The sequence below is a fragment of the Lemur catta genome, chromosome 2 (assembly GCF_020740605.2).
Source record: "Lemur catta isolate mLemCat1 chromosome 2, mLemCat1.pri, whole genome shotgun sequence".
Lineage (NCBI taxonomy): Eukaryota > Metazoa > Chordata > Mammalia > Primates > Lemuridae > Lemur > Lemur catta.
The window spans coordinates 52,098,926-52,120,635 of NC_059129.1; the positions used below are offsets into that span (position 1 = coordinate 52,098,926).

Genomic DNA, 21,710 nt, shown 5'->3' on the forward strand with positions numbered 1-21,710 from the left:
CTAATGTGTCTTAATGACCTTCCCTCTCCCATACTTCTTCCCATTCTTGAGTATTCCCAGTCCTAGTTTTATCCTAGTCTGATAGTGACTCCCCCTTGCCCCACTCTGCCTGGGGCTTCCTTGGGCACAGAGCATCAGGTCGTGGGAGAGGGGGCACCTCAGTAACCTCAGCAGGGCCCCTGAATCTCGCTTTGGAGGGGGGGCCTGGTCCAGCCCAGCTCTGGAGGTGAACTCTTTAGTTATCTTTACAGGGCTTGTGGAAGGCGTTGCCCCAGACTGGGCCAGTCCTGTTCTGAGAAATTTTGGACCAGTTCACGTAGCCTGGAGCTTGGGCTATGCCTGGGATGGCACTGCCCCCTAGTGGTGTTTGACAGTTCCAATTCCTCCCCTACTGCCAGCCCCAGTGACTACAGCCACACACCAGGTTGTGGAATTCATAAAATCTCTTCCGAGCCAGCGGGTTGCAGCTAGAGCTGCCAACAAGTCCAGAGGCATTGCCCTGGGTTCAAGTGCCCCCCAAGGCTGTTGCCCAGTCACAGCGTCCAGAGCTTCTTTCCCATCAGGCTGCCAGGAGCTGCCAGAGCCCCAGGCAACCCCCACCCCCAACTCCCTCCCAAGGCCCAGGCCCTGATCCTGATATCTGGGGTGAGGTGCTGGAGACATAGACAAATGTAATGATGTGCAGAAGCCCAAGTGGAGAGTCACATCTCGGTCTCAGCCAACAGACTGTCCCCTAGTCCTGACGTCATTAGCACCATCTGAGAGCTGGGATCTGTGGAAGGGCAGAGGGATGTTCAGACCACCATTCATTCCTCCACTGGGGACCACAAATAGGTGAGAGATGGGCTAGGTTTCCATCACCCACTCGCCCTTGTCCCAAGCCTCTTCCAGACCTGGCTGTGATCAACCCTTTGGGTTCTTACCGCTGGGGCACATCCAGGAGGTACTGCCCCTCTGGTGGGCAGCAGGCTCCCGGCCTCTCTCCCATTCCTGGGTGTCGCCAGCCCCTCCTGTGACCTCTTCCTCTTCTTCCCCCTCAGAGAGGAGGTCACAGATCTGCTGCTGCAGCTCTGGGCTAATGCTGTTCTCAGCCAACACCAGGCTCCGCAAAGCTGTGGGATAATTTTCTACCATGTCCAGCAGGGTCTGGGGTGGGAAAGAGTATGGAAAAGGACGAACACCATTAAAGCAGGGTCTCAGACCCCAACCTGCCACCCGTTGGGTATGTCTACAGACACACAGGTTAACCTCCACCCCATCCCCTGGTTTGTCCCCAAACATGATGACTTCTCACCTGAGCTGACTGGTTGGTGAGCCCTGTGCCCTCCAAGTCTAGGACTTCTAAGGTACGGCTGGAGGCCACAGCTACAGCCAGCATCCCTGCCACATGGTCACCTGGAGAGAGAGCACGCACGCACACATTCACCTGTGTTCATAGAGGCCAGCTAACCCTTCCTCCGGAACAGCTTCCCCTTTACCCTAACAACCTTAGATCCCACCTCCCGGCGGGGAAACACTGACAATTGGTGGGTGGCCAGGAGTGGAGCATTGTGATTGGTGGGAGTGAATGGATGAAGCAAGTCAGGCCCAGGGGTGATGACTGGTGCTTTCATCTACCTTTTGGTCATCTGGTCCTTCACACAGGATGGCTCCTTTACCACCTCCTAGACCCCCTAGGAGCTTTCCTTCCTCTTCCCTTCCCCAGAATGGAGGTTACCATGGCAACTGAAGGTCCCAGGCTCTTGGATAGAGCATGGGGCGGTGAGAATCCAAGGGGCATTCTTGAGCCTCACCCAGGGGGTTGTAGTCCAGATTGAGGACGCGGACCTGGGAGCTGTGGGCCACAGCAATGGCAAGGCGGCTCCAGCCCTTAGGGGTGATGCCAGGGTTGGCACTGAGTGTTAGCTCCTTCAAGCCTGGGCAGCATCATAGAGAGAAGCCAGAATGGGGAGGGTTAGACCCTCCTTGAGCCCCTTCCCCACTGTCCCTTTGTCTCTGTGTGTCCCTAGTGGTTGGGAGTCACTCCATCCCCACCACAGAGCTCTGGAGCCACTAAGGACTCAAGCCTCCCCTGCCTGCCCCAGCCTGGATTCCTGAGTCTCCATCCTGCTCAGCCCACCCATCCTCCTTTCTGAGAGGAGTAAGACACATTCTCATCCACACCCTCAGAGCGCTCGGCTCTGGGCCACGCCCCCTTCCCTCTGCGCTTAACTTTTCATCAAGGCCACACCAGCCCATGCCCTCAGCAGGGCCCTGCTCACCAGACTTGGCCCCGTCTGGGGGGAGGAGGCCACAGATGAGGTTGATGGCTTCGTCACCCAGCATGCAGTCCCCCAGGTCCAGAGCCACAAGGGCAGGGTGGAGTGCCAGGGCTGGGTTCAGCAAGGCCAGCCCCGCATCCGTCAAGGGGCTCCCATGCAGGCTAGGGGGTGAGGCAAGAGAGCACAGTTATTGCAGTCATCACTCCTATGTATACAGGGAAGGGGAAGGGGCACCTTCACTTATGTAAGTCCTAGGGGCGGGGAGGGCACTCAGTCACAGCACTTGAGAGGCATGGCAAGGGAGAAAGAACATTCCAGATTCTAAGGGAATACAGGTAGAAGGGGAATTTGGTTTCTTTTCTGGGGCAGGGACTCAGATCCAGGACATTGCACAGGGAGGGGCAGATAATGGGTGTGTGGGTGGACTGGAATTCCGTGGGCAGAACGTAGGGACAGACCTACAGGGGTATTCCCTCTTGGGAACCGAGGAGCTGCTCCAGCGAAGTAAATGCGGGTGACTAGGCGGGGAGGCACGCCGTGCCAGGCCAGGAAGCGGGGTGGGGTCGCGCGCAGAAAGTCTGGAGATGAGGCACGTGTGTGGAGGGTGCTGTGGAGACCGGCCGAGGGATGAAGAGTGTGTGTAGGGCGTGCGGAGGTAGGCTGGTGGAAAGACAGTACCGGACGGTGTGTGGACCAAGAGGAGGTGGCAGGGGGACTGCGTGGAGGTGTGCAGCACCCGGGACCCCCTTGCGAGGGGGCGCACTCACAAGAGGGACTGGATGGAGCGGTTGGTCCGCAGCGCCTCCGCCAGCTGCTTGATGCGGCTGGGGCTGGACACGACGCCCAGGTTAAGGTTGAGCTGCGCCAGGGACGTGGCCCCGGCCAGGGCCCGGCAGATGCGGCCGAAGTCGCGGTCGCAGAGGCGGCAGCCGCGCAGCGAGAGCAGGCGCACGGCGTTGTCTCGCAGGCCGCGGCAGATGTCCCGCACCTCGGCGCCTGACAGCGGTTCTCCCGAAATCTGGATGGAGCTGGGCAGCATCGTGCCCACGGCTGGGCCTCCGGGCCCGGGGCCGGGGCGGAGGTTGGCGGGGCCTCAAGAAGGGCCGGGGTCGGGGTCCCCGCTGGGGTCGCAGACGGAGTGGGGGCGGAGGCTGAGGCAGAGGCTGCGGCGCCGGGGCGGGCCCAGGGTGCGGAGCTTAGAGGTCGCGGGCCGGGCTGAGACGAGCGGCGCTGGGGCGGCGGCGGACTGCGCTGTCCGTGTCCGGGAGGCGGGCTGGGCGCGCGATCTGGGTGTTGGGCCGGCGCTGCTCTGAGCTTGTCCTTGTTCCTCGCGGTTGCGGCGCCGGCGGCTGCTCGGGGTCTTCGGCTTAGGACGCGCGGGACCGGTCCCTGCTCCGGGGCTGCACCCGCCCCCTTCCTGTCTCCCGCTCGGCTCCCTCTGCCGCTAAGGGGGCCTGGCCGCACGGCTCGCCCGGAGAGCCCGAAGCGGGCTGCTGCACTGGCTTCGGCTACTGCGCCCGAGCCGGCGGTGGGTTCCCATGGCAACGGCCGCGTCACCGCCGCGCGCCCCGCCCCCTGCCCGGCCTAGGCCACGCTGGCCCACGAGGTTCGCGCACACGGGGTGGTTCCGGGCAAGGAGCTCGGAGCCGAGGACATTCAGCCCCCGGGTGTGGGGCCACGCAGCAGGCAGAGAGAAGGTAGCAGGGCTGAGGCCTAGGACGGGCGGGGGGTGGGGAGGGGTGATAGGGGGAGTGGAAGCACGTCACGCCGAGATGGCGTTTGACACTGTTACCGGTTCTTTTGCCCATTCTCCCGGCGTTCCCCATTCCTAAGGTCCAGACCCTGAGCGCCTTCGCCGGGCTCCCAGGCACTGCCCCTCCTGTTTGGAAGTCCCTAGGGCCCTGTAATCCGTGCCACGCCCCCGTGACGCGAGGTGCAGCGTGCGTGGGGATTCCGGCCCGCGAGGACTCCCTCCCCCTCCCTGCTAAGATGGCGACCTCACCAGGGTGCTCCAAGGGCGACGGCTGTGTCAAGCCAGCCTGAGGGGCTAGGGACAAGGGAACCCCAAAGGGGTCCCTAGGGCGTGTTAGCCCCAGGTGGATGCAGGGTCCTGCTGCTGTCCCTTCCCCAGATGCGCAGGGCACTGCTGACGCCCTGAGATGGTTCAGTGCCAGCGAGGCTGGGGTGGCCAATATAAAGGGGTGCCAGGATCAGTGGCCTGGGGGCCCGGTGAGGACAGCGTCGGCGGGAGCACACTGCACAGCACAGGCAGTGCTGTTAGAACTCTGTCCACTGGCTAGCGCGGTGCTGGCCTCACCTGCAGGGCACACTGCAAATGAATGGCACCTGTCAGTCCCTTTATTAGAAGGGACAGATGTTGCTGACCCAGATTTACTAAGGTAATGAGAGGATTAAAAAAATATACCAAGTGTAGTGAAGGGAGGTCAAAGGCCCTAAATCCCTCTATTAACCACCTGAATTAACTTGTAAGTGAAGTAGATTAAGGGGGGGGGTAAGGGTTGTTTTTAAGAGAAAACAGCACTCTTGAAGAGGAAGGGCAGAGAAAAACTGAAGGGACCTGGCCCCAGCACAACCAGGGCAAAGCTGTTTGGCTTCAAATGTGAGCCCCATAGGAAAACTATCCCCACCACGCACGGCCCAGGTGCAGAAGGTCCTTGTAACGACATGGGGTTTAAGTCTGGAAGTTTCTGTCCAATTGTCATTGTTCCATTGGCTTCCCAGGAGTGCAACTGAGCCCAGTCTCAAGCTGAGTACACTGTTCCAACAGGCTTATGGCTCCTGTGCTTGAGGCCTCCCTGCTCCTCCATGGGTCAGGTTCTCCTGCCCCCAGGGGCAGGTTCCACATTTAATCACTGCCCTCTATGTAGTCTGGCCTGTCCCATCTTCATCCTGCCTAAGTGAGGGGCTAAAAAGAAGGGAATATGTGACATTACCAAAGCTGACAGAGAACAGGAAAGTGGACAGGAAGGAGGGTGACAGGGAGGACCACTGGATCGGTAGCTGCAGTTCCAGACTTCCATCAACATTTTAATTACATGTCTGTATTTAGCAAGACAATGTGGGAGAGAAAGAGGAAGGAAGGGGTAGGTGGGTAAGGGGGCCTCAGAGGAGCTGACCCACTTTCTGCACTGGCTGCACAGCCTTGCAGTCCTGGCCAGGAGTTCCTGGCCTTGTGCCCTTCAGAAGGCCCGACACACATCAAGGAGGTTCTTAAGCAGCTACAGCTGAGTGGCCGCTGCAGACCCCATCAAAGAGACACATGTCATCAGTACTGTCCTTTAATCTTCCTCCACTCCACAGCTGGGGGAGAGCAGGCTGGCCAAGGATTTCAGATGGTGTCAGTGTGACTGCAAGGTCACCGCAACAGCCTTGGCTGTGGCATTGAGCATGGTGGAGGAAAGCCTAGCAGCAGGGAGCATGGCAGGGATGTCTCTGGGGACTCTCTGTATGGGTGGGATGTTGGGGCCCTCCAGCGTGTCCAAGATCCCTGGAAGAAGGAAGATGGAGGTGAGCAAGAGTTGGCTGGGCCCGACCCACAAGCCATCTCATCCAGCCCCCTGCCCTAGGCAGCTGTTCTCTCCCTCTCCCCAACTCAGCCTTCCTGCCACTTACCCTCTACCACCTTGTGGTAGGCAAAATGCAGATAGAGCAGGAAAAGCATGTGCAGGGCTGCCAGGGTGCCACAGAGGAGCAGCCGCTGTGTGGGGCCCACGGTCCGAGACACCAACACTGCCACCTAGGGCCACAGGAATACAGCTCAGAGGCCCTGGTTCCAAAGTGAGAAGTGGAGAGAAGACACTCCCACCCAGGACAGAACCATCTTTGGGCCCTTCCCTCCCATCTAGAGCCCTTTGGGGGGTGGACAGCTCCAGGCTGTCTTCCCCAATTCCCTGGGAGGACAGCCCACCCCTGGAAACCTCTTGTCCAGCTTACCATGCGCAGGGTGGACAGCCCACCCACCAGCAGCCAGAAGAGGTAGAAGAGGGCATGGAGGTGGATGTTATAGGTGATGAACAGGACAATGCAGTGCCCAAAGAGGCCATAGCCCTGGGAAGGAGGATGGTGGAGAGGAAAATCACTCAGGCTCTGGGCTGGCCTCTGGCCCCCCATGGGGACCCTGGGAATAAATGGTCCACTGGCCTGCTCCTCCCATACCAGGCTCTGGGGCCCTAGGACAGAGGAAGCCCAAGGACTGGCTTCTCTATTTAAGATCACTCTTGCCTACTACCGTGCCTGGCTCCTTACCAGCAGTGCCAACATCTGGAGCATGGTGATCTGGGCGTTGCACAGGTAGGCGAGGAAGTAAATGAAGGACGAGACGCCCAGCCAGTAGCCGAAGCAGGTGCCAATGGCTGTGCCCATCAGGGTGCCCTCCCGCTGTGGGGTGAAGGCTCTGACTTAGTCCTGGGAGGCCTGTGATCTCAGCCTCATCCAGGGCTTTCCCCAGAGGCTGCTCCTGCTTCACTCCACCACCATGTCCTTGGGCAGCTTTCGACCTAGTTCAGCCACCCCCCAAAGTCCTCTGTCCTGCTTACAATAATGGTGTCAGATGTCTTCATCCCATGGAGGAGGATGGCAACCAGGGTGAAGACCAGCATGAGAGGTCCGTAGAGTTCACCTGCGATTTTCTGTCAATATACCAACTCATTCAGGCTGGAGGGTACAATGGCTCTTCTGTCTATGCCTTCCCAGGCTGTGCCTGGTGGCCCCACCCTCTGCCCTGGTGCCTCCCCCAGCTCCAGCCATACCACCTCCTATTCACCTGGGGGAAGTTGACCATCTTGATAGGGATCATGGACTCCAGGAGCCTGGGAGAGGAGAGGAGAGATGAGAGCAGAGGCCACACTAGGCTACAAGGTACTAGAGGGCAAGGCCTGAATCTTACTCATCTCTCTAACTCTAGGGAATGGGGCCTGGCCCAGGGGACATGCTGGATGATAGCGGGAGAAAAGGGTAGTAAAGACAGATAGGGAATGAGGAAATACCTTCCTTACCCCTAAAATTACTTGCAGGAAAGACAACCCTCTGAAACTGAGCTGTCTGAAGCAACACCTATATGGAGCGAGAACTCAGAGAGTCAGGCTGGGCCTTGGGAGAGGGCCTGACCATTTACCTATTTGATCCACTCCCCTTTAAAAGACAGGCAAACCTCAGCAGAGAGTACCCGGAATTCAGGGCTGTGATGGGGAAACCCTGGGAAAGGTTCAGAAGGTGTTACTGAGGGAACTAGTGAATTTATCTCCTGCCTCTTCCCGCTTAACTGTTCCTCCAGGCACCACTGAGCATTTTCTTGAAAAAGATATTTGAAGTAATATGAAAATTCAGTTACTTAGCCGCTCTCTTAAGTGGTTAGCTCCTTGGATTTTAGCTAGATTTTACTTCCTCTGGGAAACCTGTCCTGTCCCACCCACCAACTTACTGTGGTTCAAGTGTCCTTCCTGTGTGCCCCATCATAGCATACGAGTACTATATCGTAACTGTACCCAAGGGCAAGACTCCCATTCACCTTCACCACTAATTAGACACAAATGGCACAGGGCCTGGCAAAGAACAAATGCTTGATAAACACTTGATGAGTAGTCCTGGGTATTTGATAAGCATTGATTAAGGGATGAACAAAAAACCAAGCCAGAATTAAATCCAGTTCTTGAAAAGTCACTCAACAACTATGGCCTGATACTCTGGTTCACACTGTTCTGGTGCTGGGAATGAAAAAATAAATAATAGAACCTGCTTTTGAGGAGCTGTTGGCCTCTGGGGGGACAGATCCAGGAATAAGGAGGTATAGCACTGCTGAAGTGCTATCTATTAGAGGAAAGTGCAGAGTTCTGTAGGAGCACCAGGAAAGAACAAACTGGGAATGGGGTAAAAGGGATATGGAACAAAGGAAGTGACATTTGAGCTAAGTTTTGAAGGAAAAGAGGAGCAAGGCGATGTGTTATCGCCATTTGTATTCAGTGACAGGTGCTGTGATGAGGGGTGATAAAATCATGAAGAAGGGGAGTCCAACAGAGCCCAAAGCTTGAAATCTGGGTGTAGTTTGGAGGAAGGACTAGGTGTTAGGAGGGAAACTTCTTCAGGAGAAGGATCCTCACCTGCTTCGCACCTGGGCAGGTTCCACATCAAAGTAGGGTCTCAGGATGTCGATGTTGGCGTACAAGCTGAAGGCCCTGGAAGCTTGTCTCTTCCCTGCCTGCCACATCTGAAGTAAGGAAGATGGGGATGGGTATTGCACGACTCTTGGCTCTAGACCCTGTTGCCTATTTTCTGTTGGATTTCTACATGGTTCTAACTGGACAATGTGGGGTGAACATCACCAACACCAACTCCATAACATGGGACATGCCTAGGATTACTTTTCCATCTGCTGGGGATTCAATCTTGCTTACCTGGTCAGCCACCTGCCGGCTCAGCTGTCCCTTAAAGCCCTTCATGCCCAGGAACTCCCCATCTTCTTCTTCAGCAGCCGCTGCATCAGCGTCTACTTCTTCCTCCCGCAGGCGCTGATGCAACTCACCCATATCCTCAAAGCTGGAGCCCGAGGTATCATCCATGTTCTCCATGTCAATCACAGCTGAGCCCCCACCCTGTGAAGACAATGGCTCCTAGAGTGCAGGACCTTTCTGTTCCATCCGTTAAGTCCTCCTCTGCTCTTCCCAGGGTTTGGGGCTTTGTTCTTCCACTGCTGAGGATATGGCTTGGAATCACTACAGATCATGCCACTCCATTATCCTTCATTTGTTCCCAGAACCCTCAGTTGCTAGCTTTGGCTGTCTTCTAGCCTTGGAAACCTACTAGTCTTCCATTCTTGTCTTTCTTCTACTTTCCCTATCAAAGCCTCAAAAGGCTGCAAAAGTGCCCCTTTCCTTTCTTTCCCAAGCCCCCCCAAAAACTATCTGCACAGCATACATTAGCAAGTGCAAGTGAATCCCAGCCCGTGTCTCACCATGCCTGACCCCGATCAACCTCCTAACTTGTTCGGAAAGCAAGAGCACGCTCTCCCTAACGCCTCGGGAGGGGCCAAGAAACCCAGACACTCAGGCTGAAGTACTAGTCTGGCTCTTTCAGGTCAGCACTAATCCCCCTGACTTTCGTGTGCACGATGACCCAAAGGAATGAAAGAATGTTGCAAATTAAGCAGATTTCCAAGCCCCGAGGGAGAAGCCCCACGACACTTCAAGACGGCCGCCGGCCTTGGGGTTGCTGGCATCCGGAGCCGTGGGGCTATTACCTGGATGTTTTCTTCGAACCCTCCCCATTCCGGACCAGCCCCGTTTCGGGCGGCGCCGGTCGGCGCAGCCGTAGTTGCCATGTCCCTCGAGGGCTCCCGTCGCTAAAGCCCGCGCTAGCCCCGCGCTCAAAGAAGTGGATGAAATGTGGGCCTCAGGGAGGGAGACGTCCCAGGTGAAGAAAGAGAGGTGGCACCAGCCGGAACATTAAAAAAAGAGAAACCCGGATGTTTGGCCCAAACCAACTTCCGGAAGCTGGGGACGTGACGGAGGCGGGGCAAAGCCCCGCGATATTTAAGATCACAGGAGGCGGTGCGTTGCCGTAGAGACGGAGGAAGGCTGCTAGAACGCACGCGCCAGTTTGAGGCCCTGGTCTCGTGGGCAAGTTGAAGATGGCGGCAGCTCAGGCGGTGGCGGAGATGCGGAATCGCGTGGTTCTAGGGGAATTCGGAGTTCGCAATGTAAGTAAGACTGTGACCTTGAGCTCAAGGGGAGTGAGAGGATGGGTTGGGATATGAATGGAGACTGTTTTGGGCTTGCTGCTGCTTCGTGGACAGACTCGTTTCTCTGCTCTAGGTTCATACCACTGACTTTCCTGGTAACTATTCCGGTTATGATGATGCCTGGGACCAGGACCGCTTCGAGAAGGTGGGTGGGGCTGGAGGTGTCCAGAGAGGGTATGAGGGCCAGACCGTGTGATCTGAGCAGCGTGGGACTCAGAATCTGCTCTTGGGGTTCCCTCCGTTCGTAAAAAGTTCATTGAGCAATGTGCTAGGCCAAGTTAGACACGATTTCTGACCTGTTCTGCGAACAAGATGTTCAGTCTTGCGGGGAGCGGGGAGGGTGGGGGTGGACTGGTACCTACTTGTCTGCTTGCCTTTCTAACTTCTCCTTTATTAAAAGAAAAAAAATATGTTCGGTCTTGTTGTTGAGGAAAACTGTGCATAAACAAGTATTCCCATATAATGTAGTAAAGGTGGTTGATGGCGATAAGGACGGCGGGGGCTGGCATGGGGGGCATCACGCTAAGACTAGGAAGTAGGGCAGAGAGATGTGTATGTAATGTTTCATAAGGAGATGACATCCGAATTGAGCCTTGAACAACAGTGAATGGTGAGGAGGGACTAAGAACAGCTTAATTATAAAGACTTGTGTGAAGCGTGCTCTGAGAATATCCGCACTGCAAGCATGTTAAGTTGGTCGGCACTAGTGGTAGGCAAGATTGGAGTGGGTTTTGGGCACTGCAGGTAATAGAGAGCTTTTGAAGCGTTTTAAACAGGCCGGGGCAGTGGCTCACACCTGTTATCCTAGGCACTGTGGGAGGCTGAGGCGAGAGAATTGCTTGCACTTCAGAGTTTGAGCCTAACTAGCCTGAGCAAGAGTGAGACCCAGTATCTACTAAAAAGAAAAAACCAGCGGGGCATTGTGGCAAACCCTGCAGTCCCAGCTACCCGGGAGGCTGAGGCAGAAGGATGGCTTAGAGCCAGGAGTTGAAGATTGCAGTGAGCTACAATGACGCCACTGCACTCTACTCAGGGCGCAGAGTGAGACTGTCTCAACAACAGCAAAATCCCAAGGAAACTGAAGAGCTCTTAAGCAGATCCGATCAGATTTTCAACCTTGATGGTTGGGAGAGAGTATTTGAGGAGGATCATATCAGGCAGGTAGATCTGTTAGATTGTATAAGTGACCTTATAAGTTCATGCCTTGTATAAGGTCTGAGGCATGAACTAAGACTATAATGGTAGAAATAGAGCAAAAGAGTAATAGAAGGTAAATTTGTGATTGCTTTGATAATGGCTGTGGGGGAGAGTGTAAAATGACCTTTTGGCTTGGGAAACTGCTTTGATGGATGGTGGTGTCATTCACTGATAAGGAGAAATGGGTCTGGGGAACAGGAATGATGATACATTCAGTTTCCTGCATGTGGAGAGATCTAGCAGACTAGTTAATTATATTTGAAATGAGATCAGAAGTGAGATAAAATTTTGGAATTTGTCAGTACAGGTAGTTGCTAAAACCATGAGTGTGGTTGAACTCACCTGGGAGAGAGACAAGAACCTGGCGAATAATAATTAGGGGGTGGGTAGAAGATGTGGAGGAATCATCAGAGAAGACTGGTGCTAAGAAAGCAAGGGAATAGCTTGAAAAGGAGGAATTTTTATCAACAATGCCAAGTATAACAGAGAAGTTTAGTAAGACAAAGATCGAGTATTGTCAACTGGACTAGGCAGTATGGAAGTTTGTTCTTTATAGAATAGCTTCTGTGGATGGTTAGAAGCCATATTGCATAGAGTTTTAATGAATGGAAGGCAAAAATGGAGATTTTTCAATAAACTAAAGAAATCACTGTGGGAAAACAAACATCTAATAGAGGGACTTCTGGGCAAAGGGAGGTTTCTGGGTGAGATTATGCTAATAGTTTAGGGAAATAACCAGTGGGGAAGTGTGAAGAGATATTTGTCACAGAGATTAGTCTTTACTTGATGTTTTTCTTGTCTTTCTAGAATTTTCGTGTGGATGTAGTACACATGGATGAAAACTCATTAGAGTTTGACATGGTGGGAATCGATGCAGCCATTGCCAATGCTTTCCGGAGGATTCTATTAGCTGAGGTATTGGCAGGCATGGTGGCAAGGCTGGAGTTGTGTGGGAAACTGCCTCACTTGTAGAATTAAGTGTCCCAGGCTGTCCTTCCTTATTTTTCCTGGAATTTTGCTGATCATGTCACCACCTCATTCTTTTGTAAACTTTTCATTAAACATTCTAAAAAGAGATAATTGCCCTATCTTGGGAGGTTGGTGGGGAACCTACTGAGTTTTTGTAGATGGGTGATTCTTTTTCCTTGGGCAGGTGCCAACTATGGCTGTGGAGAAGGTCCTGGTATACAACAACACATCCATCGTCCAGGATGAGATCCTTGCTCACCGCCTGGGGCTCATTCCCATTCACGCTGATCCCCGTCTATTTGAATATCGGAACCAAGGTGAGGGTCTAAGAAAATGAAATTTTGAAGGAAATGGACTGCCTGGGTTCAAATCCTGGATTGACTGTGTCCTTAGGCAAGTTACTCATCTTTTGGTACATCAGTGTTTTCATCTGTAAGAACATTAATCCTTGCCTTACGAAGTTTGTCAAGAGGATTAAATGAAAAATGTATGTAAAGCATTCAGCATCGTGCCCGGTGCACAAATGTTCACTCGTTTTAAGAGGTTCCTCCATTTGTGCAGGAGATGAAGAAGGCACAGAGATAGATACTTTGCAGTTTCGTCTGCAAGTCAGGTGTACTCGGAACCCCCACGCTGCTAAAGATTCCTCTGACCCCAATGAACTTTATGTGAACCACAAAGGTGAGTAGTGGTAGGATGAGGAAGAGGGCCAACCTACTGGTGGGTGCTAGTGTTATAGATGGAGGTCCTCTGACATGTTTTTCCTCCAGTGTACACCAGGCACATGACATGGGTCCCCCTGGGGAACCAGGCTGACCTCTTCCCAGAGGGCACTATCCGACCAGTGCACGATGATATCCTCATTGCTCAGCTGCGGCCTGGCCAGGAGATTGACCTGCTCATGCACTGTGTCAAGGGCATTGGTGAGAACCCTGTGGCCTGCCCTGGGCAGGGAGGTAGACTGCAGTGGGTAAGGTGTGACTAGAGAACTCAGTTGACAGGCAGAAAACCATCAGGCTTGTGCTTTTGCTGTTAGTGGCTTAGGAAGTGAAGGGTTTCCTACAGGCTGATAGCCCTTTTCCCTCCAGGCAAAGATCACGCCAAGTTTTCACCAGTGGCAACAGCCAGTTACAGGCTTCTGCCAGACATCACCCTGCTTAAGCCTGTGGAAGGGGAAGCAGCTGAGGAGTTAAGCCGGTGCTTCTCACCTGGTGTTATTGAGGTGCAAGAAATCCAAGGTATGGTATTTGGGATATTGTTCAGGTCAGGTTCTAAAGTATATTTTCTTTGAAGATGACAGAGAATATATAAAAACTCTGAGCTCCAAAAAAACCAAGTATGACATAATTTGTTTTCGTTAGGTAAAAAGGTGGCCAGAATTGCTAATCCCCGGCTAGATACCTTTAGCAGGGAAATTTTCCGGAATGAGAAGCTAAAGAAGGTTGTACAGCTTGCCCGGGTTCGGGATCATTATATCTGTGAGTATGAAGTGGCAGAGTCGGGGGTGAGGGGGTGGGTAGGTGCTCTGTGGTGCTGTGGCTTTCTCTCAGAGTCCACATGTGGAATATAGGGGTCATTTATAACAGAAGCCTTTTCAGTGTAAGCCCTGCCTAGGCTAAAAATGTCTCCTTGATCCCCAGTCTCTGTTGAGTCAACGGGTGTGTTGCCACCAGACGTGCTGGTTTGCGAAGCCATCAAAATACTGATGGGGAAGTGCCGACGGTTCTTGGATGAACTAGAAGCAGTTCAGATGGACTGAGGTTTGCACTGGAGTTATTTGATGGCTGGGCTTGGATGCTCCCGAGCCATGCTGAAGCTTTGGGTTCTGGTCTGCCCTATAGGACTGCTATAGAGAACCCATTGTGACTAGTGGTCCTGAGTTTCCTGGGACAATTCCAATTTTATTTTGAATCAATACATTTTGTTAAATGTGCCTAAAAATGACTCTTATGCCTTTTTGTAAGGCCTTTGATGTAAATAAATAAATTCACATCCTAATTTTTTTTTCAGAGACTTGAGTTTTGGTCTAAAAATAGGGGGCCTCACTTCAGAACCAGTTTGGCATTTAGCAGTTAAGAACACTGGGCTCAGGCCTGGCGTGGTGACGCGAGCCTGTAATCCTAGCACTTTGGGAGGCCGAGGCAGGAGGATCACTTGAGGCCAGGAGATTGAGACAAGCCTGAGCAAGAGCAAGACACTATCTCTATAAAAGTCAAAAAAATCAGCCGGGTATGGTGATGCACACCTATAGACCCAGCTACTGGGTAGTCTGAGGCAGGAGGATCACTTGAGCCCACGAGTTCACGGTTGCAATGAGCTGTGATTACACCACTGCACTGTAGCCTGGGCAGGTGATGGAGTGAGACCTTGCCTCAGATGTCACTGCCGGTTAGGGCCAAGCTAAAAAAATCTCCTGAGGAATGCCAAATTGAGGTGGTTTCTGGGGACATAGCAAACCCTAAAAAAACATCCAAGGTGCCAGAGTGAATGTGCCACTTTGCCCATCTCCTGGATTACCAGGGAAGTTCATGTTGCTATTGACAGCTTTGCAAAGAACAGCAGCAATTCCCTTTGCACATTCCATGGAAATCAGGCCCAGCAGCCACATACGCAAGACACTGAGAATGGCATGGGGTACCTAGTCTAGGGGGTCAGGCATAGAAATCTAACTGGCATACTATTTCAGGGAGCTTGACAGATGAGGTCCATCAGTCACAGTTCCTCCTGTCTAGGCCCCTTAGGATGCTCTTGAGGAAGTAATTCTTGAGTATGTTCCTGCTTTCAAGACTGATTTGAAAAAGGCAGATGGGATCCTTTGTGTATGAAATTGAGATTTTTACTGACATGCAGATGTGCTTTAGAGTTAATGTTTCTACAAAAAGTTTCTATAAACAATAGAAAATATCTAGCATGAAGTCACAGGATGTTAAAAATATTACAACACAATAAATATAACTATACCCTCCACAGCCCCAACCAGAGAGAAGAGTAGGCAGCTATCAAGTTTGGAGGGAAACACTCTTTGAGATCGCTTTCACAATCTACAGAAACCCAAAGCACCACACAGGAAGAGAGCAGGGGCAAGTCTGGGTAGCAGAGCTGCAACACGAGACTCCTAAGGTGTGCTTCCCCAGCTTTGCTTCCTTCGAGCCTTACCCTGCCTGTGGCCTGCACCAGCTAAAAGTTATAGCTTCAGTCCACTCTGGCTCTCACTGAAACCCTCTCGTCAGTGCATCAGAGGGATGACAGACGTGTCTGTGCAGAGTACATGGACATATGCTGTGTGGTCTCTGTATGGATTAATCCTGTCTTATAGCCACCAGTAATGATCTCAGGGCTAGGTCCCAATATCCATGTCCTCTCTGCTTACAGGGCCTTCCAGTGACCTCTAGAATGGACTCAGTACACGTTATGATGGGAAAGCATATTTTCTTTTCTTTTGGAAATGGCCCTTGAGAAAAGTAACCAGGGCCCATTTTGGAAGGCACCTGGACTCAGATAGTCCTAGGAAGAGACCAGTGGCTTTGCTAGCTACTTGTCACAGATACAGCCTAGCTGGTCTGGATTATTCTTTGATGACAATGCTGTCATATGACACTAGATAGGGTACTGTGGCTCTTGTGCCTGAGTGCACCCCAAGGTGGGGCAAATCAGAGAGGGGTCATTGATGGAAGGATAAGATGTGTGAGCTCTAAGGGGGATGTTAGCACTAAAGACTGCCCAGCCCTGGTCCCTGGAGATTCTACACTTGATACCGTGCCCAGAGTTTAGCAGTAGCCCGTACCATGGATCCCATCAGGTGACCAGATTCTTGCCCCAAAGTTGAGGGAACTGGCCAAATTTGCCCCTGGGGAGTGGGGATGGTTCCCTGTTAGCTCTGCAGCAAGGGGGCTCAGTGAGACTTGCAGTGGTTCAGGATGAAGTCTGGCACAAGTAAGTGGAGGCTGAGACCTTGCCACAAGCCCAGTTGTTGCAGTGTTGGGCACAGCACCCCTAGTTACCATTCTGCACAGGTGTGTGGCTGCATGGAGGTGGGAGGGCTTGGGGAGAAGGGTTGCTCTACTGTAGCTTTTTTTGGAAAAGCCAAATCTCCAGGTAGACTGGGAACTACTTGGGACATGAAGACAGAATGGTGTAAGCCCTAACTCCCTCTCTTGATACTTTAGTATTATTACTTCTGGCCCTGCACAGGCCCATTCTCTGCAGCTCCAGACCTGGATCTCTCCAGGCTGACAATGGTGGGAAGTGAGGTGGCAGTGTGAGAAGGGCCTAGAGATTAGCTATGGAGGGGAAGAAGAGATGACAATAAAGGCCGAGGAAGGATGCCCAAAAACTTGATTCAGGGTTCAAAGATGGTGGCCAGGCTGCCCCCGTCGTTGTCCAGCACCTCTGTCTCCAGCATTGGCTTTGTTTTTTTGAAAAGTGATGGAAGATTCTTAATGTGAACTTCTTTTCGGAACTGCTCTCCCAAGGGTTTCTGTAGAAAACAAATGAGAAAGAACTAATGCTGGACCTTGAGTAGTGGGTTAAAGATCATTCCACCATAATGCTCTGTTAACTACAGCTGGTTTCTGGTTTGCCCAAACACATGGGCTAAGAAGGGGTTAGGAGTACTAGTGAAAGTGCTTGACCTACCCCAATGCAACCAGCAATGAGGCGTTTGAATTGGTCCTTCCGGCGTTTGTCAGCCACTTTCTGCTGGGAGGGGTTCAAAAGCTTGCAGTCAAACTGGTCCAGAGAGTCTTTTTGTATTTCAGGAATTTGCTCCATAACGGCTCTTATCTCCAGGTACCTAGGGCGCTGATAAGTGAGGATAAACTTAGTTGATGTAGGTTTGGAAACTGCCATCCTCTCTTCACCCTCCCTATTCCCTGCCACACCCCACCCACCTCTCAGGGGCAGCACTAGCAAATTGGGCAGATGCCTACATCTAGGATAAGGCCCAAGAGACTGGGAGCAAGCGATGCACACTAAAGCCGCAGCCATCCTGCCCCCATGCTGTCCCCACTCACCAGTGCCTCATAGATCTGGAAAGCCAGGTGGACCAGAGAAGCCATGCACCCGTCGTGCTGCCCGTGCGTCTGTAAGCCTTTCAGCACACTGGTGAAAAGCCACGTAACCGCATCTGCGAGCAGTGTCCCTGACAGCACCTGGGGAGACAACTGTGCTCAGGGCCAAAGGGGGCCTCTCTGAAGGCCCCAGCACCCCAATTCTTCCAAATGATTCAGTTAATCTGCATGACCCAAACCTTCCATGAGGGGCGGGGAGAAGGGGTGAATAGCCATACTTGTTTGAGGAGAGGCCAGCAGAGCTGTGTGGTTGTCCTCTGACAGGACAGAGTATCCTTCCAGGCCAAGGAATTGAAGGCTGTAATTAATAGCGCTGTGCAAACATCCTAAACAGGAAAAGGTGAAGGATTACAATGGGAAAACAAACACAATTTTCTCCAACTATTCTTATACATAAGGAGCTGGAATTATAATAGGTAAGCAAGAAAATGATAAAAGCAGCTACTGAAAAGAAGTGAGTTTACTTCTTGTTTTTGCTTATCAGGAAGTCAAAAAGAAGAAAACAATATATAAGAGAAAACCTATGTGTAGACCAGAGACAAAGCTCAGGCCTCAGGGAGGTGCTAACACCGGGATTTGCATCAGTGCGCCCGTGTGTTTCTCTGAGAGCCTATGCCCATGCTGGCATGGGAGACACCATGGCTTTGCTCCTTTTTTTCCTTGTTTTTTTTCCTGGGGGCTTTAGGAACCAGGAACTTACATAAAGGAGTATTTCAAAAACTCTTTTTTTTTTTTTTTTTGAGACAGAGTCTTGCTCTGTTGCCTGGGCTAGAGTGAGTGCCGTGGCGTCAGCCTAGCTCACAGCAACCTCAAACTCCTGGGCTCAAGCAATCCTCCTGCCTCAGCCTCCCGAGTAGCTGGGACTACAGACATGTACCACCATGCCCGGCTAATTTTTTTTTTTCTATATATATTTTTTAGTTGGCCAGATAATTTCTTTCTATCTGTTTTAGTAGAGACGGGGTCTCACTCTTGCTGAGGCTGGTCTCGAACTCCTGACCTTGAGCGATCCACATGCCTCGGCCCCCCAGAGTGCTAGGATTACAGGCATGAGCCACCACACCCGGCCCTCAAAAACTCTTTTGATGATATCCTAGAGTGAGAAAAGTGGAAGCTGGTTCCCCAGCTGGGCAAGGAGAAAAGGCGTCACTTGCCCCCTACACCCACCTCATGTTTCATCAGACATTTGCCCAGATCTGTAAGCTCTGCCATGGCTGAGGGGGTTACCTCTGTGGCCATCATCTCTTCATCTGTAAGTAGAGAGCAGAACGTTAAACTCCATCCTTTCAGAACGGAGAATATCCTATTCTGACACAAGTCTAAAGAGCACAGCAAAGTCGAATATCCTAGGCTGACTGATGCCTGAATCAGTCAGGACATTCTCCCTGCTCACAAAAGGACGTACAGCCCATGCCCATGGCAGATCTGCTAGAGCTGCATCTAGCCACACGTGTGGGAAACAAGGGAGCTGCTGGGCAGTAACTTCAAAAGCTGCAAATGCTGAGGCTCTTTCACCACTGAACAAGTAAGTGAGCACCCACTGCAGCAGGCACTGATTTAGTAACGGGGGATATGAGCCCATTCCCCGATGGGAGCTTACATTCTAAGAGGGAAATAGGTAATGAATACATAAATAAAAACATAATGTCAGAAAGTGATAAGTGCTATGACAAAAAATAAAGCGGAGGAAGAATATATAGAGAGTAGCTGGAGTTGCTATTTTTGATAACTTGGTCATGGAAGACCTTGTAGGAGGTGACACCTGAGCAGAGACCTGAATGAAGCATGGGAACAGGACATGTATATAGTTGGGAGAGAATCATTGTAGATAGAGGAAACAGCAAGTGCAGAGGCTCTGAGGTAGGAGTATGATGGAGGAACACAGCAAGAAGGCCAGCACAGGTAAGACCTGGATGGAGGACATCTCATCAACACCAGACTACTAGGCAAACTGTTTCTATAGCAACTGACCTGGTTCAGAAGGAATAATATTTAGGAGCCTAAGGGTAGACCTCCAAGGGCCAGGCAACAGGCTCACTTACCATCTCCATCTGCAGGGGGAGCAGTACTGTGCTCAGCACCTCTCTTTGAAACACAGCAAACCGCTGAAGCAAGAAACCAGGGTTACTGGGTGAAGGAAGGGTTATATACTACCATGACAGCCACCTCAGGTGGACTCATCCCAAACCATCTCTGGCCAGGTGGGAGGAGGGGAAGGTGTACTGTCCAAGGCACAAAAATCTGCTTCACTAAAAGAAATAGAGGCATTTTGATGACATTGACCAAACTGTGTTTTGGTCTTTCTTCAAATACAATTAACTGGAGAGAAATTACAGAATTCTCTGAGAGTAAGTGACTAGAATGGATGCCTGATACACCCTTGGTCTACTTTGGGTCTCAAACAAATGAAATGACCCAGTACCATTTCCTTCAACATTTCCAAAAACAAAAAAGAAAATTAACCACCTCTATGTCCACAAATTTAAATTTTCCCTATTTTGACAAAACTAGGAAGTTATTCCTAACATGAATCTAAATTCCTCCTGCTATTTTAGACCATTTCTTCATGTTCTGGCCTTGGTAAAAGCTCACAATCCATAAAATGTCCTTAGGTTGACTGAAAGATTACCTAGCTTCTGCCTAGTTATTTCTTATCAATCTGTCAGTATTGCTGCAAACATGAATCTCTGCATCAATCTAACCTTCATGGGGTTGGCTGAATGATCAGCTCTTTTACCAGGAACACTCTTCTATACTACCCCTGGTTCCCACATGGCACTTACTGATTAGGTCCATGACTTCTCGGGTTAACATCCTCACCAGTTGTTCCTCCAGCATCTCTTGAGACTCTGGATTTTCATCTGTAGTCTCATCTTCTCCACTGCAGAACACCAGGGGACCAGGTTCCATGGGAGTGCAGAAAGGGAAGGACAAGGAAAGCAGTGACCCTAACCAGACCCTGTGTGCCAACTTTCTTCTCTGGGTCTGTGTTCCATGCAAAAGTTGGGAATAGACAGCAATGACCCACTGAAGGGCATTATTACTAGTGACTCTGTTCAGTTGGATAGAGTCAAAGTTGTCCAGCTCGATCTCAAAATCCTAAGATAAAGTAATGGTACCCCCTATGAAAGCTTGATTTCAGAGGCTGCCTACGGTCCCAGCCTGTCCAAACAAGCCATCTACCACCTAGACTGAGAATGACTATAACCCACTGCCATTCTAGTCTTGGGACAACAGAATCCCTTCTCCCTTCCCTTCCCCACCCCAGGCCTGCTACCAGCTCGTGCACCAAGGAGAGTGGATATTCCTTACCACAGCAGGCTCCTCTGGTTGATGAGTTGCCATTTCTGGGAAAGCCTCTGTGAAAACACAAAGGAAATAAATGCTAAAGTTGGGGAGAAGACTGGAACACAGGACATCTAAGGTCCACTTCATGATTAGCCAAGGATCATTCCAGGTAACAGCGATAGTAGCCTCAGTAGACCCCACACGTCTAAAAGCCAGATATGGTTTCTATAACCTCTCCCACATCCATGATGAGGGCAGCATATCAAACACCTTTGCTTGGAAAGGATTAACCTCATTTTTAGAATTCCTGGGTATCTACACACATCTGTTCTCTATCCAGTTGGTCCCTCTGCTTAATTCCAGAGTCAAGGAAGCAGACCCAGGGGAAGCATTCCCCTGATCACCTGTCCTCAGTTAACAGAGGTTAAAAGCAGAATCTGCACCTAAAGGTGCTTCATGGCAATCAAATCAGTTTAGTTCTCTGGGGACTGCTCAAATCCACTGCAGCAATGACAGTCTGCTGGAGTGGGAGCTCAGAGCAGCCAGCCTGGCAGGACTAGGGGAAAATACTTCCTGGCTTGCAAGGCTCAAAAATGGCCCCCCATCCCAAGAGTACTCTTCATTCCCCTTTCCTGACCTATCTCTTACCATGTGGAGGTAGGTGAAAAGAGGTCCAAGGATGGGAGATACCAGGGCTTCATAGTGCTCTGGGGGACAGAAGAGCACCAGAGGCTTCACAAAGACCCGTGCTGCGGCAAGTTAAGTAGTTTTAGCACATGAGCACATACCCCTCACCTGCCAGGTGGTGTGGGGCAGAGTCAACCCCTGGGCAGAGTCAACCCCTAAAAGACTTGCAAGAGGCCAAGAACATCCTGTGTTAATAGGGAAAAATCTTCACGTTCTTTTCCTAAAATCCTAAGCCACATCGATACCCTATTCCATTACATTTTTAGTTTAACTGTCCTTTCTACCAGGCTGCACATTTACGGTCACTGGGTTGCCTCAGAAGTAGGGAGGAAAAAAAATAGGAAGTAGGACACCCTTGTAATAAACTCTCCTTCAGCATTCTCCTTATAACTTCAGGGAAGAAGGAGACTCACAAAAACCTTAAGAAAGGGTCAGAATGAGAATGAAGTACAAAAGTATTTCTTCTAAAAGGAGGCACCTGACAAA

General features: G+C 51.4%; 4 protein-coding genes across 6 annotated transcripts in view; 1 reads left to right on the forward strand and 3 right to left on the reverse strand.

Annotated features, from left to right (window-relative positions):
- Window positions 1–428: 428 nt before the first annotated feature.
- LRRC73 (leucine rich repeat containing 73) lies at window positions 429–3,789 on the reverse strand. 2 transcript variants are annotated; one of them, XM_045542029.1, is made up of 6 exons: window positions 3,029–3,789; window positions 2,262–2,422; window positions 1,794–1,916; window positions 1,295–1,395; window positions 924–1,146; window positions 429–772 (listed from the first exon to the last, which is right to left on the reverse strand). In XM_045542029.1, the coding sequence occupies exons 1-6, from the start codon at window positions 3,298–3,300 to the stop codon at window positions 702–704; spliced, it is 951 nt and encodes a 316-aa protein (XP_045397985.1). In that variant the 5' UTR covers window positions 3,301–3,789; the 3' UTR covers window positions 429–701. The 2 variants fall into 2 exon arrangements, with proteins under 2 accessions (XP_045397985.1, XP_045397986.1); XM_045542030.1 differs by lacking the exon at window positions 3,029–3,789 and adding an exon at window positions 2,724–2,742.
- Window positions 3,790–5,288: 1,499 nt separating this feature from the next.
- YIPF3 (Yip1 domain family member 3) lies at window positions 5,289–9,784 on the reverse strand. The gene is made up of 9 exons (XM_045542026.1): window positions 9,514–9,784; window positions 8,672–8,869; window positions 8,378–8,484; window positions 7,045–7,090; window positions 6,818–6,910; window positions 6,528–6,659; window positions 6,216–6,329; window positions 5,895–6,018; window positions 5,289–5,769 (listed from the first exon to the last, which is right to left on the reverse strand). The coding sequence occupies exons 1-9, from the start codon at window positions 9,592–9,594 to the stop codon at window positions 5,621–5,623; spliced, it is 1,044 nt and encodes a 347-aa protein (XP_045397982.1). The 5' UTR covers window positions 9,595–9,784; the 3' UTR covers window positions 5,289–5,620.
- Window positions 7,580–14,189, forward strand: POLR1C (RNA polymerase I and III subunit C). Its single transcript, XM_045542028.1, has 9 exons — window positions 7,580–9,972; window positions 10,088–10,159; window positions 12,019–12,126; window positions 12,365–12,497; window positions 12,742–12,861; window positions 12,951–13,103; window positions 13,269–13,418; window positions 13,542–13,658; window positions 13,821–14,189. Exons 1-9 carry the CDS (start codon window positions 9,904–9,906, stop codon window positions 13,937–13,939), a joined length of 1,041 nt encoding a protein of 346 aa, XP_045397984.1. The 5' UTR covers window positions 7,580–9,903; the 3' UTR covers window positions 13,940–14,189.
- A 2,309-nt stretch (window positions 14,190–16,498) lies between these two features.
- XPO5 (exportin 5) overlaps window positions 16,499–21,710 on the reverse strand; it is a 46,805-nt gene continuing 41,593 nt past the window's right edge. For both annotated transcript variants that reach the window (XM_045542031.1, XM_045542032.1), the window contains 9 exons: window positions 21,186–21,283; window positions 20,562–20,608; window positions 20,033–20,130; window positions 19,292–19,354; window positions 18,417–18,499; window positions 17,468–17,575; window positions 17,193–17,330; window positions 16,816–16,980; window positions 16,499–16,657 (listed from right to left, as the gene is read on the reverse strand). In XM_045542031.1, the coding sequence (XP_045397987.1) occupies window positions 16,520–16,657; window positions 16,816–16,980; window positions 17,193–17,330; window positions 17,468–17,575; window positions 18,417–18,499; window positions 19,292–19,354; window positions 20,033–20,130; window positions 20,562–20,608; window positions 21,186–21,283 (938 nt within the window). In that variant the 3' untranslated portion in view covers window positions 16,499–16,519. The remainder of the gene's footprint in view (window positions 16,658–16,815; window positions 16,981–17,192; window positions 17,331–17,467; window positions 17,576–18,416; window positions 18,500–19,291; window positions 19,355–20,032; window positions 20,131–20,561; window positions 20,609–21,185; window positions 21,284–21,710) is intronic.

Coding starts and splice junctions, on each gene's coding strand:
- LRRC73 (XM_045542029.1), bottom strand. CDS start 3,300: ATGCTGCCCAGCTCCATCCAGATTTCGGGAGAACCGCTGTCAGGCGCC. Junction 1,917..2,261: donor CCCAGACGGGGCCAAGTCTG/GTGAGCAGGGCC, acceptor GATGCTGCCCAG/GCTTGAAGGAGCTAACACTC. Junction 1,147..1,294: donor TCACCAACCAGTCAGCTCAG/GTGAGAAGTCAT, acceptor TTCCCACCCCAG/ACCCTGCTGGACATGGTAGA.
- YIPF3 (XM_045542026.1), bottom strand. CDS start 9,594: ATGGCAACTACGGCTGCGCCGACCGGCGCCGCCCGAAACGGGGCTGGT. Junction 8,485..8,671: donor GCCGGCAGGTGGCTGACCAG/GTAAGCAAGATT, acceptor TCCTTACTTCAG/ATGTGGCAGGCAGGGAAGAG. Junction 6,019..6,215: donor GGCTGTCCACCCTGCGCATG/GTAAGCTGGACA, acceptor CTGTGGCCCTAG/GTGGCAGTGTTGGTGTCTCG.
- POLR1C (XM_045542028.1), top strand. CDS start 9,904: ATGGCGGCAGCTCAGGCGGTGGCGGAGATGCGGAATCGCGTGGTTCTA. Junction 12,127..12,364: donor GGAGGATTCTATTAGCTGAG/GTATTGGCAGGC, acceptor TTCCTTGGGCAG/GTGCCAACTATGGCTGTGGA. Junction 13,659..13,820: donor GGTTCGGGATCATTATATCT/GTGAGTATGAAG, acceptor CTTGATCCCCAG/TCTCTGTTGAGTCAACGGGT.